The sequence below is a fragment of the Aricia agestis genome, chromosome 1 (assembly GCF_905147365.1).
Source record: "Aricia agestis chromosome 1, ilAriAges1.1, whole genome shotgun sequence".
NCBI classification, from domain to species: Eukaryota; Metazoa; Arthropoda; class Insecta; order Lepidoptera; family Lycaenidae; genus Aricia; species Aricia agestis.
The window spans coordinates 5,518,405-5,532,376 of record NC_056406.1 but is presented as its reverse complement, the minus strand read 5'-3'; the positions used below and the strand labels follow the sequence as shown (position 1 = coordinate 5,532,376).

The window sequence follows — 13,972 nt, the reverse complement described above, 5'->3', positions numbered from 1 at the left end:
TAAATTAAAAGGAAAAGGTATTGGCAAGAATGAAACAAATTTAAAAACAATTAGTGGTGTTACGGAAACAAGTGGCTTGGTGAAATTGAAAATTAAAATGTTTGCATTAGAAAAAAATGTTGATATTTATGTTATGGATGAGGAAAAAATGCATCATGATTTCTTAATTGGATTGGATCTGATAAAAGAGTATAAACTGATTCAAAATGAAAATTTAACAGTTTCACAAAATCTGAACATCCATAAATCTATACCTACATGTGAAAGATCCCAGAAAATAACAACAAATGATAAGAGACAAATACAGAACATGATTAATTTTAATGAACATATTATAAAAGAAGATTTTGATATAAAGATAAAGCATTTAAAGGAAGAACAACAGCATGAAATAATTAAATTAATTTCTAAATATAAAAATGTTTTTGCAAAGGACAAATACGATATTGGTACAGTTAATGGGTATGAATCAAGGATAGATTTGATAATGGATAAATATTGTAGTAAGAGACCATATAAATGCACAGTAGAGGACAAGAAAGAAATAGAGGCACAAGTAGCTAAGTTACTGGAAAATAAACTTATTGAAGAGTCGTACAGCCCATTTGCTGCACCCGTTACCCTAGCGTTTAAAAAAGAAGACAACAAAAAGTCAAGACTCTGTATAGATTTCAGGGAATTAAATAAATTAGTGGTACCACAGGCCCAACCATTTCCTCTTATTGAAGATCTGATGATAAAAACGAGAAACTGTCGATTTTTTTCAACCCTAGATATAAATTCTGCGTTTTGGGCAATCCCGCTACGTATCGAAGACAGAAAGAAAACAGCTTTTGTTACCCAAGAAGGGCACTACCAGTGGACGTGTTTGCCATTTGGACTCAAAACGTCACCAGCTATTTTCCAAAGGATATTGAGTACAATTTTAAGAAAATATCATCTAAACGGCTTTGCTGTTAATTATATCGATGATATATTGATATATTCAAAAACATTTGAAGAACACATTAGCCATCTAACACAATTACTGGAAGCAATTACAAGGGAAGGTTTCAGATTAAAATTTACCAAATGCATATTCGCATCTGACTCGGTAAAATATTTGGGACATATAATCCAAGACAATTCTATTCGGCCAATCAATGATAACTTAATTTCAATAATGGAATTTCCAGTCCCTAAAACTCAAAAAAACGTACGACAGTTTTTAGGGAAAATAAATTTTTACCATGGATTTATACCAAACAGTGCTAAAATATTGGACCCTTTGCATAATTTGCTTCGGAAAAATGAAAAATTCATTTGGTCTGAAAAATGTCAAGAAGCATTTAATACTATAAAAAAGTTACTGTGTTCAAAACCTATACTAGAAATTTATGATAGGAATTTACCCATAAATATATATACAGATGCCTCATTGGAAGGCATTGGTGCCATTTTGAAACAGGTACAACCAAATGGCGAAGAAAAGCCAGTGGCTTATTTCTCAAAGAAACTTAATAATGCACAGAAGAAGAAAAAAGCAATATACCTTGAATGTCTAGCCATCAAAGAAGCAGTTAGGTATTGGCAATTTTGGCTGATAGGAAGATCATTCACTGTCTACACTGATCATAAGCCACTAGAAAACTTAAATTTAAAAGCTCGACCAGATGAAGACTTAGGTGATTTAACTTACTATCTGTCACAGTACGATTTCAAAATAAAATATGCACCTGGAAAACAAAACATAGAAGCTGACTGTCTAAGCAGGAATCCGGTATTAGAACCAGATAATAATATAGAAGAAAAACTAAAAACTGTTAACTTAATTACATTGGAAGATATTATATTAGATCAAAATAAAAATGTTCATATTCAAAATAACAAAAGTAAATTGATTGAAAAGTGCAATATTTACTTTAAGAAAAGTAGAGAAAAGGAAAAAGTTATTATATCAGAAGAATTTAGCATGAAGTTTTTAAAGAAATTGCACAATAACCTGGGTCATATTGGAATGAAACAGATGCAAAATACTGTAAGTCCATATTATATAACAAAGAATTTATTTGAAAATATTAAGAAAATTTGCAAAAACTGTGATACATGTGTAAAAAATAAATCAAGAGGTCAATATAAATATGGTATGATGTCACAATTGGGCCCAGCAAAGAAACCTTTCGACATTGTCTCCATAGACACTATTGGAGGCTTTGGAGGTTCGAGATCTACAAAAAGATATCTTCATTTGTTAGTCGACCATTTCACAAGACATGCATTTATTCTCACCTCCAAAACACAGAGTGCTAATGATTTCATCAGTTTAGTATCAAAAATACCTGAAACTTTCAATATTGGTATGATACTATCGGACCAATACCCAGGGATAAATTCAAAAGATTTCAAGAAATATTTAGATGAAAAACAAATACCTCTAGTATTCACAGCGGTTAATGCTCCATTTTCCAATGGCTTAAATGAGAGGCTAAATCAAACCCTAGTGAATAAAATTAGATGTAAAATTAACGAACAGGGAAATACAAGAGCCTGGACAACCATAGCCCAAGAATGTGTCAAGCTATACAATGATACCCCACATACAGTCACTGGCTATACACCGAGCTACCTATTATTTGGAAGAGACGTTGCTATTTTACCGAAAGAGTTGAAGCAAAATAAAATATCTGAAAATGATTGGATTCGAGACAAAAATAGAGCATTGGAAAATACTATTAAATCACATGATTATAATAAGAAAATATTTGACAAAAACAGGAAATTTCATGAATATAAAGTAGGTGAATATGTATACATAGAAAATGGGAATAAGCTAAACAGAAAGAAATTAGACGAACTAAGAATTGGACCATATAAAATTATAGAAAAACTATCTAGCACTATATTTAGAGTAGATACTGGACATAAAAAGACAGAATCTAATATTTTTCACATCACAAAGCTGATCCCCGTTCCTGAATTGGAGAAAACATTCGACAGCTGCAGTGCCTAGTGGATTTGGCTGAAAAATCTTTATGATTTTTTTTTCTGAGGGGGGGAGATATAAAGGAAATAATATTTCCTTATTTAAAATTGGCGCCCATTCATAGTGGCAAAAATTAATTGTGCCACAATTTGACAAACATCAAGAGGAGAAGCCGAAGGAGTTTTATCTGTGACAACTGACAAGCATTACCGAGCAAGTTTTCATATTTTTCAAGAGTTTTCATATTTTAAGATTAATAGTAAAAAATAGTTTAGAATAAACTTTAATTGTCGTTTTTCTTATTTCAGGTATGGTCAAATTATGTTATGTTATAGAATTATAGTATTATGTTGTAGTATAATAGAGAATAATAATAAAACTTCTTATTTCAGAACAACACAAAGTTTATTCTAATTTCAAAAACAAATTGTAATAAAAACGTATTACACAAATATATACACAATTATGGAGCTAAATTATCTCAGTTACAGCATATAAGGTATATAAGTTACCAGATAAATATTCCTGGACCGTCCCAATTCCATCAAAATATGTTCCATCAAATGTTTCTTACATTGTTGTTCTTCAGTCAAGCTGATTTTGTCTAAAAAATATAATTAACAGGTTTACCGTAGCTCATCGTACAATAGCGTAGCTCCTCTACGTTGTGCTACGCCGTGCTACGTCGTAGCGTAGTGCTACGCTCAAATAAACGTTCATTTTTTTAGGTTCATAGTTTACTGATATTATTTTATAGCTTAAATATACACAGTACTAACTACACAATATTTTTAAAATCATACAAATCACAATAATAACTTTCTGAGCCTAAGCTGTTTAAACAATTTTTTTTAATGAATAGCATCGTACCCACAGACATAGATCAAGATAGATACCGCATGTCGCTTCATTTGTATGAAAACGAGGGTGCCACTTTTTTCCTACCTTCTGTGACGTACCGATGATAAGAAACGTGTCCATTACCTATAGGCCAACGTTTCTATTTGAATTTCTACAGCTCAATACGGCACTTTCAGGCATTTAGGCATTTTTAAAATTACGATTGACGTCCGATTCCGATAGCAGACTAAAGAACAGACATTCGAAAAACGAGCATTGCTCGTCATTTGGGAACGCGAAATGGCACGCGAAGTATATAAACATGCGGTATCTATCTTGATCTATGTCTGTGATCGTACCTTTGCAGGCGGCGAGCTCAGCAGTCATCAAGTCCATGCGCTGCTGTATGTCGTGCAGACAGTCCGCCATGTCCAGCTGATTGTCTCGCAGCTCGCATAACTATCATCCAACATAATACAAACTACTAATTTAGGAGGTTGGCTACTCATAATATAGGTAAGACCGCAGCTGTGTCGGGGGTGGCTACTTGCTTATTATACTCGACTCGTTTGACAGTTAGTGAACTTGTTTGATCGTTTAGCTGTTGTATAAAGCACAGATTTCTATACTTACTATAATATTATAAATGTAAAAGTGTGTATGACTTTCTGTCTGTTATTTCTTCACGCCCAAACCACTGAACCGATTTTGTTGAAATTTGATATGGTGATACTTTGAGTCCTGGGTAAGGACATATAATACTTTTTATCCAGGAAAAACGTATGGTTTCGGCGCGATAAACGAATTCTGGCGCAACGGAGTTGCGGGAGTCATCTAGTAGTAAATAAACCTTACCCCAACAATACCCCAAAACAATAATTTGAGTAACAAGTAAGTATACCTTCTCAGCGTATTTAACAGCATTGGCGTGATACAGCGCGAACAGGCCGTCAGTGAGTCGCACGAGGGCGGCGCGGGCGGGCACGACGCCGGCGCCCGGCATCACCGACCGCGTCAGTTTCAGACCCAGCGCTGTCTCTACCGTCGGCCTAGAGTAGGGGTGGCCAACTTTATTAGACCTAAGATCTACTGTTTACTAACGAAACCCTGTGCGATCTACCAAGTTCATACTTCTCGTAATCTTAAATGAAACAGCATAGTTTAGCTTATTGGTTTGGTAGTCTGGTCTAATTATTTATATTTTTCGCCTGGCCACGATCGACTGGACTAACAGTCGCGATCGATCTGGGCAACCGATGGAGTGGAGTAACATAGTATGAAGTAACAATAAAATTCAGTTCAGAAACACCAGTTGTTTCTGGTGGTTTATCATAGGAATCGAGTGAAAGCGAAGCCAGCTACATTTCTCCGTTGCATTGTGTTGCGTCGATGTAGCAAGTAGCAACGGATTGACAGAAAAAATATCTGTAGGAGTTCTGGTGACAATAAACTATCTGATTAGCTGATACTGTTATAGCGAAGAGGCTGAGTTTTGTGACGTAAAATTTTGACATAAAATTTAAGACATCACGCTACAATAGTTCTTCAATGCAAATTTACTTGCAGTACCTATCTAGTAACAGAGAAAATGTTCGGTCTTAAAGCTTCAATACACAGGCGACCTGATTTTGTAACTAACCTGTTCTGGGAAGCGGCTGCGGCTGCGGGGGCGGCGGCCTGCATGAAGCGCGCCATGGACGAGATGACCTGCGGCAGCGTCGCCAGACCCAGAGACTCCGTCGTCACACCTGATAACGTATCGCCTTCACACAGTATTAAAGTGAAGGTTAAAGGTGATCGCATTAATTATTATCAGCACGCACGCGCCGAACGCGCCGCATCTTAGAATTCATTGTATGAAATGATGTGAAACCTCGCACATTCGTCCGCACTGTACGCGCCGTATTTCGTGTACAATGCGGTGCGTTCGACGAGTATGGCGCGCACGATGCTGATACGGCCGTACTCAGAGTCATTGAATTTACTCGAGTAGTAATTTTGGCAAAGAGTCCGTATATTTTTTATTATTGTTATAATTTTAATCAATTAAGTATACTAAAAAAAATAAACAAATGTCTCTAGCGTAGTGTCGCTTTGTATTGTCTCGCCTCTGTGAAGTTGAAGTTGAAAAAATCTCAAAAGGCTTTCAGGGAAGTCGTCAAAAAGTAGAAGCCAGCAAAGTTCTTAAATAAACCAATCGACCTAACTGCTACATGTGACGTAAATATTTACCAGTATCAATACCGCCGCCCCTGTTGTATGTGGGCTCGAAGCTCTGTATGAACGCGCTCTCCTCCCCGAGTATATTCACCAGGTCCTGGCTATGAATTTAAGGGCCTGTTTCACCACTTCCTGATAAGTTGCGGAATAGGCTATCCACAACTTAACTTGACAGATAAGTAAAGTTGTGGATATCCTATCCGACACTCAGAAAGTGGTGAAACAGCCCTAAGGGAGTTTAATTTCACCACTTTCTGATAAAGTGCCAGATGTCTACAACTTTTTTAATAGATTCTCCATACTCTATCTGTCTAGTTAAGTGGTGCATAGCCTATCCAGCACTTAAGTGCTAGTGACAGGTGACAGGAAGTGCTGAAACAGCCCCTAAGTGTATTTTACACTAACTACAGATAAAAAAGTCCTATTTCCTTCTGCGGGACTCATAATATCCCAACACGAATTTTCATCAAAATCGGCTTTCAAAAAAATACACTGAGTATTGAGAATGAAAAGGTACCAGACAGCACACACTCTACAATTTATAATATTAGGAAGAATGTATTTTATTTTAATACCACGAAAACCATTTGTGTATCTCGTAAGTTTGCGCGCGCTAGCAATTTGTACCTCTATCCAACTACACCACGTCACAAACTCAAATTCAAACTTTTTTATTCAGAATTTACAAATCGCGGGCTTTAAGCCAGAAGAGCGTATAAAAGAGTAGTTTTTTAAGAAGAAATAGATCTCTACAACTGAATTTTGATATGAAAGTAGTAAGTACGAAGAAGTAAGAAAGTAGTATATACGTGGGAGAGCCATGCTTCGGCACGAATGGGCCGGCTCGACCGGATAAATACCACGTTCTCACAGAAAACCGGCGTGAAACAGCGCTTGCGCTGTTTCACGCCGTGTGAGTGAGTTTACCGCACACGAGTGAGTGAGTTTACCGGAGGCCCAATCCCCTAACCCCTACCGTATTCCCTTCCCTATCCTCAACTATTCCCTTTCCTTCCCTTCCATACCCTCCCCTATTACCCTATTCCCTCTTAAAAGGCCGGCAACGCACTTGCAGCTCTTCTGATGCTGCGAGTGTCCATGGGCGACGGAAGTCGCTTTCCATCAGGTGACCCGTTTGCTCGTTTGCCCCCTTATTTCATTAAAAAAAAAGTAATTCCTTAATAATTTCGTGAAATGATCTTTTGTAATTTAACTATTCTAAAACTTCCAATATTGCACTTACATCATTCTATTTTGTTCTTTAAAAAAACATTTTTATTATACGCCCTTCTGGTTTGAAGCCCGCCAAATGTTTTGTGAACGTTGATACTACTGGTGCCTACCACCGGCTCGAGAACTAACCCGGCGAGAAGAACGTAAGAAACTCGCACAATGTGCGGGTACCTGCACAGGACTTACCGGAGCGTCCTGACGAGGTAGGGCAGCACGCCGCCCAGCCGGTCCACGTTGTAGAAGTCCAGCTCGCCGTCCACCACCGCCAGCGCCGGGATGTGGGGGACAGAGCGCCTGGTACACCGAGAGGTTTACTGAATTTTGAATCTTACGACATAGTAATAAAATCGAAATTTGATAACGTGGTAGATCGACGATGAGATCGCAAATTTCTTTTGCATACAATGCTTTAAATTGTACTAACAGAGAAATTGATTCATAAGCAGATGGCGGACATAATTTGGTCGCGTTATGTCAAACCTAGTCTACAGATGACAACTTACATTGAAATAACATGGTCCGGCCAAATGACGTAGGTCCGTCAACTGCCTATAAATCAATTTCTTCGATGGTACATTTACTAAATTTTGAATCGGCAATGAGGTTGGATATTTCTTTTGCAAACACGACACACACGTAGACTGTCAAGCCGGCTCCACACTCGCGGCGCGAATTGACAACATTTCATTTAATTAATCATTAAAAATAAAAAATACTATTTCTTTGTTTTTATTTCCGAAGTCCTAAAGAAATTACAGATTTTTTAAATCATTAATTTCCGAGAAAAAAAATTAGAACGAAAAATCCACTTGTGACGTCATTGGCACGGCAAAATACGATACGATACACACCTTTGCTTGTAGGAACGAAAATAATGCAGATCTAAACACAATAATAAATTCAATAACCTCAAAGTAAAGTACCACAAAGTCAGTGACAGTACTGACAGTTTTTTTAAGAAATCAGATATGACGTGCAAAGGTATTTTGTTGTTCAACCGTACCAATGACGTCATTTGGCGCGTAAGTCATTTTAGAATGATCAGTATTAAAAACCAAGTTTTATAAATGAAAATGACCACATTTTCAAAAATAAAAAATATATAATTTAACCCCTACTTTTATATTTCGTTATAAAACAAGTACAAAAATCACGGCCGCAATTGACAACATTTCAAATAAATGTTGTCAATTGCGGCCGTGATTCACGGACGCTACGCGCCATGAACACGACGCGGATAAATACGGCCCTCTACACTCGCAATCTTAGCATTTACGTTCGCGCATTTGAGAAAAATGGACGTTGGAAGTCATTGTTGTTGCTGCTCTTATAATAGTGTGCTTATCAAAATGTCGCGGGCCAAAAAACCGACACCGAACGGGGAAAGCCGTGAAGCGCGAACGCGAAGCCGCGAAACCCTCCACACTCGCGGCTTCCGGCCTTCGCGAGCTTTCGCGCCGCGAGTGTGGAGCCTGCATTAGAAGGTTTTGTTTTTAAAACTGATTAAGAATTTTTGACACCTTGTTCCAGGCGACGCTATCACAAAAATTAAGACAAAAATTTGCAGGTTAGTACGAATATCGACGTTAAGGACATTAAAATAACATTCAATATCAGCGCGCCTTGTACAGTGGCGGTTACGACGCTCGCCGCTTTCTTGATAGGGCGAAAATGTATGAAGAAATTTGAGAGCGTTTATTATTTTTCTTATAAACGGAAATGTTACTTATTTTTATATATATATATTATTTAGCCATTCGTATAGGGGACTAAATAAGCAACAATTTTTTTGTATATTTATTTTCCTTAGTTCAGTGTATTTAGCTATAATGGTACCTAATCGGACCCCATTTTTTAATATATTGCGATTATTGTGATGGTTAAAACGTATTTTATGTGAAAATTTTGTATACGGCTATAACATTTTTATGATATAGACGTGGAGATGAATATATTATCTTTCATTTGAAACCAAAATATCCTCGCAGTGTGACTCCTAATTCTTTAAAATGGTACCGGAAAATCGCTGATATTTGTGAAAAAATGTGATAGTGTCCTTAAAAACCCTCATTATACTACCATGATCATCAAACTACATGTAATAAACAAATGTAATGTAATGTAAATATCATCGTCTTTCTTATAGCAGCACAGGCAAATCCATGTAAGTTAAAAAAAGTTAAGGCATAAAGATTCAACGATATAATAAAAGGTCAGTACTGTTTATATAAACGTCTGGAGTGTTGTTATGAACTTATGAATATATAATGCTGAGGGTCCGCTAATGGAGAGTTCGGGGAAGCCCCATTAGGACTCATTACGACCGCACACTAAATATATTACAGAGAGCTTTGTCCGAACCGACCGACCTTCATATTTTATGAAATACTAGTAACTAGCCGTTCCGCGCGGCTTTGCCCGCGTAAATTAAATATTTCACAGACAAATTAGTTCACAAAAAAAGCCTATTATCCTTCACGTGGTCTTATCTGTGCCAAATAACAGAAAAATTGCTCCAGTAGTTCGTGAGATAAAATTTCCCTTTCAAATAATTTACCCCATTTTCCTCTATTTCTTCGCTCCTATTAGTCTTAGCGTGATAAAATATAGCCTTCCTCGATAAATGGGCTATCTAACACTGAAATAATTTTTCAAATCGGACCAGTAGTTCCTGAGATTAGCGCGTTCAAACAAACAAACTTTTCCGCTTTATAATATTTTGAACTCTGGTACAGAATTTACTTAAACGTGTTTGTTGATAGAAAATTTGACCTTGGGCCGTGATGGATAACATGTTTGCCACCATGATTGCAAAGTCGATAACATGCACTATCAACGTTGATTATGGGCATTCTTAGACGAATAAGTATGTATGTATAGTAATCGCTTGTAAAAAGCCAACGTGGCAGCATAAACTGACAATGTAAGGTGAATCATCAATCCACGAAATATAATATGTATGAGTATGCAGACGAAATTTAGTTAACTAGTAGAGATCTGCTTGGTTGAAATCTTCACCGTCGGATGAAAAGACTTAAATATAAGCAGAGTAAAGTCTTATTATACTTAATTTTCCAAGTACAGGTTATACTCACTGGTCAGCTTCCTGCTGCCACAGTCGCAGCACGGCGGCGAGAAGACGCGCGTGACACCACCAGAACGTCTCCGTCGTGCTGCGTGATATGTTGAACAGCCGCTGTGGACAATAGCTGTCCTGAGTTATAGGGTAACGGCATTGGCAATGCCGTTACCCTATACGGCTATAGCCCGCATTTGATATTGCAACGTTGAAGGGAGGTTTGTTTATCGCTGAGTACTCATATACGGTTTTACTCGATCGAGCAATCACGTAGAGTAAAAACTTTAATGAAATAATGGGGCAAACGAGCAATCGGGTCACCTGAAAGCAACTTCCGTCGCCCATGAACACTCGCAACATCAGAAGAGCTGCAGGTGCGTTGCCGGCCTTTATACTGATAATTTTCACTGGATTTGTAGTAAAACTATCTAGTAATACCGTATGTGCAGAGTACTTAGCGATATATTTTCACACTACGCTGTGGGGTACGGTTCATGTAATAATTGTCTATAGTTCATAGTAAGCGGGCCCCTTTTTTTTTCAACATGGGGAAATGCTTTACGCATTCCCGGCAAATTGAGGATATCGGCCGGGGTATGTGGGACTCCTGCGTAGTCTACCCACTAAAATCGCATGGTGCAGCTCCACTCATCGCTAAAGGCAGAGTTGCGGGTACGATAGAACCTGCCCCTAGACGATCAATTTTATTGTGCAATATCACGTGTTCTTGACCGTCTAGGGTTGATATTGAACGCGCAACGCGTTTAATGATGTTGCACAATAAAATTGATCGTCTAGGGACCCACTAATAATTGACTATTGCATAGTTCATAGTATACTTAGTACGGTTTACGTAATAAGGGAAAGAGTAATTTTTTTTTGTGATTTGTATGGGCAAGCTTGCACAACAACAAAAGTTTAAAAAGTTACTCTTTCATCGCTGCTACTTTCGCAGTGAACTCTATACCTAGGAAACTGATACACACCTTAAAGTATTATTACTCTGATTTGTTACACCCTGTATTATGACCTACTTTTGAACTTGAGCTCACTGAGAAATAAGCACTAGACTCAAAAGAAAGGTATTCATTTTCAGCTTATAAGCATCTGAATATCGGCGTAATATTGAGAAATCTCCAACGTGATTCCGGGAACAAAGCGGGCCGGCGCCGGCCGCCGCTCATTCTCTATTCCACTGAAGCAGATATTTTGCCTGCGCTTCTTGGTATTGGTCTATTTTGAGAAGCATAAAAGTAATTTTGTAATAATTTCCATTTAATACTACCTAAGTTATTGACTTTCTAACTTTAAGATAAATTACGCGCATTATGGTCCACACCATAAGGCTCACACGAAAATTTTAATTTAAAGTTTTTGTTTCTCCTAGTGGTATGGTCTATTCATACACTTCTTATTCCTATACCGAAATGTGAAGAATACTATTTCCGGTACTACAGTGTTTGCAGTTTTTAGCTACACATGGTGTGAACAAATTGATAATACTTTAGGGTGTGTATGACTTATGAGTCCTCTGTATAGAGTTCACTGTGAAAGTAGAAGCGCTGAAAGGGTAACTTTTTAAAACTGTTGTGTGGACAACTCCATGACGCTGGGGCGCTTGCCCATAAATATTACAAAAAAAATGCTCTTTCAGAGCTGCTATTTTGACAGCGAACTCTATGTATATTTAGATTCCAGTCGGAATAAGTAACTTACCTTTGTACAAAATGTATTTCTAGTTTTAATACTTTCACTGTAAACAGTTTTGTGTACAAAAAATATTAATTAAATAAATCTATATATATAAAAATAGATTTTCAATTGCGTTAGTCGCACTAAAACTCGAGAAAGGCTGGGCGGATTGGGCTGATTTTAGTCTTAAAATATTCGTAGAAGTCCAGGGAAGGTTTTAAAGTGACACGAAGTTCACCGGGACAGCTAGTAAAATATATAAGGGACACATACACAATATACATCCTATACTATTATCACTTAGTTTTGTTACACCCTGTGTACTAATAACAAGTTGTATACGATTTAACTTGAATATGTAAGACAATTCTATAATATAAAGTTCAAGTTAAGTCGTAATATACTACGTGAGCTCTAAAGCTATGTGTGACATACCATATCAAGGATACAGTTGTCGAGGATGTATCTCTTGAACTTCTCCACGAAGATCTTGCGCGTGGAGGGGACGATGTTGCTGGCGTCAGAGTTGTCCAGCAACATCAACATGTACTCCAGCTACGACGAGGTATAACATTTTAAACAATCATAAAGGATCCTTACTCAAAATGTATTTGATAATTTCGATAACGAGGCCAAAAAATTACATAAGGCATCTAAACGTGCATCGTGATAAATCCCATACATTTTATTTTTTTTGCCACAAAAATTTCTCGAAATGCATCTTGATTCTTGACTTACGGCCTATCCACATCTCCACGTCACGACGTCGTCAACGTGGAACGGTGCGAAAAACTTGCACGGTACGTTAACGTGACGAGAAAATTTACGTCAACGTAACGTGAAAATTCACATCGCGGTGTAGCAACATTTTACGTCTTTTTTGTTCTTAAATCTTTCTCTCTGTCTTCTTAACAATAGCAGAAGCAGAATACTTATTGTGCGGTCCATATCTAGATTAGTAATGAAGAATGTAGCAGTTTTACAAGGCATGGTGATGTACAATGTTACTACATCGTGACGTGCATTTTTACGTTACGTTGACGTAAATTTTCACGTAACGACAACGTACCGTGCCACGTTACCGGACCGTTCCACGTAGACGACGTCGTAACGTGGACATGTGGATAGGCCCTTAGGGGTCGATTCCTAAAACTTAACTGTCTTATGAAATGAAGAGATAATACCTCATCACCTATTATGTTAATAAATAAATAAATATGTTTATTTCAGACTGGAGTCCATAAGTTGTTAGTAATTATATAATAATTATTTTATTACAAACTATGTTAGTACTCAGAAATTATATAATTAGTTAAAATATCTACCGTCTACGTGACCTACCAGCAGCACTGGGCACGTAAACATGAATGTGCACCCAATAACGCACGATTGGACACTCAACTTTATCACTTATCACCCTAGGAATGGTGTTGGTGCTTGCGCGAACTCTGCTCATCAAAGAAGCTAATCGCTTTCATATGACGGCTTGAAAGCCATCAGTGTGAGTTTGAGCAAACATATTTGATGCGCTGCAGAATCGCGGAAGCCCCAACATCACTCTTAGCGCATTATTATATTGGACTCGGAGAGCGTTGTAAGCCCGCTGCGTATATTGATCAATACATTTTACGTCTTTATCCATACTTACTAATATTATAAATGCGAAAATGTACTGTCTGTTACCTCTTCACGTCTAAGCCGCTGAACCGATTTTGCGTCCTAGGAACGGACATAGGATACTTTGAATCCCGGAAAAATTTACCGTTCCTATGCGATAGCCGAATTATGGCGCCACGGAGTTGCTTGCTAGTTTAGGTACAGTACTCCTAAATTAATAATGCGCATGCAAGTCTTCGCTAATTTTCGTAGTTACGAAAACATCTGAATCTATGAAACGTAAGAGCCCTAAATGCACTTGCATTTTGCACCTTGTTCAAAGGAAATAG

At 37.5% G+C, this 13,972-nt stretch overlaps 1 protein-coding gene across 1 annotated transcript in view; it reads right to left on the bottom strand.

Moving 5' to 3' along the window:
• Nucleotides 1–13,972, bottom strand: part of LOC121728801 (E3 ubiquitin-protein ligase RNF123-like) — a 55,894-nt gene that overhangs the window by 19,263 nt on the left and 22,659 nt on the right. Inside the window, exons 14-21 of the mRNA XM_042117135.1 lie at nt 12,462–12,581; nt 10,351–10,451; nt 7,442–7,549; nt 6,035–6,123; nt 5,442–5,550; nt 4,704–4,851; nt 4,162–4,261; nt 3,475–3,566 (exon numbers count right to left, since the gene is read on the bottom strand). Of these exons, the coding sequence (XP_041973069.1) occupies nt 3,475–3,566; nt 4,162–4,261; nt 4,704–4,851; nt 5,442–5,550; nt 6,035–6,123; nt 7,442–7,549; nt 10,351–10,451; nt 12,462–12,581 (867 nt within the window). The remainder of the gene's footprint in view (nt 1–3,474; nt 3,567–4,161; nt 4,262–4,703; nt 4,852–5,441; nt 5,551–6,034; nt 6,124–7,441; nt 7,550–10,350; nt 10,452–12,461; nt 12,582–13,972) is intronic.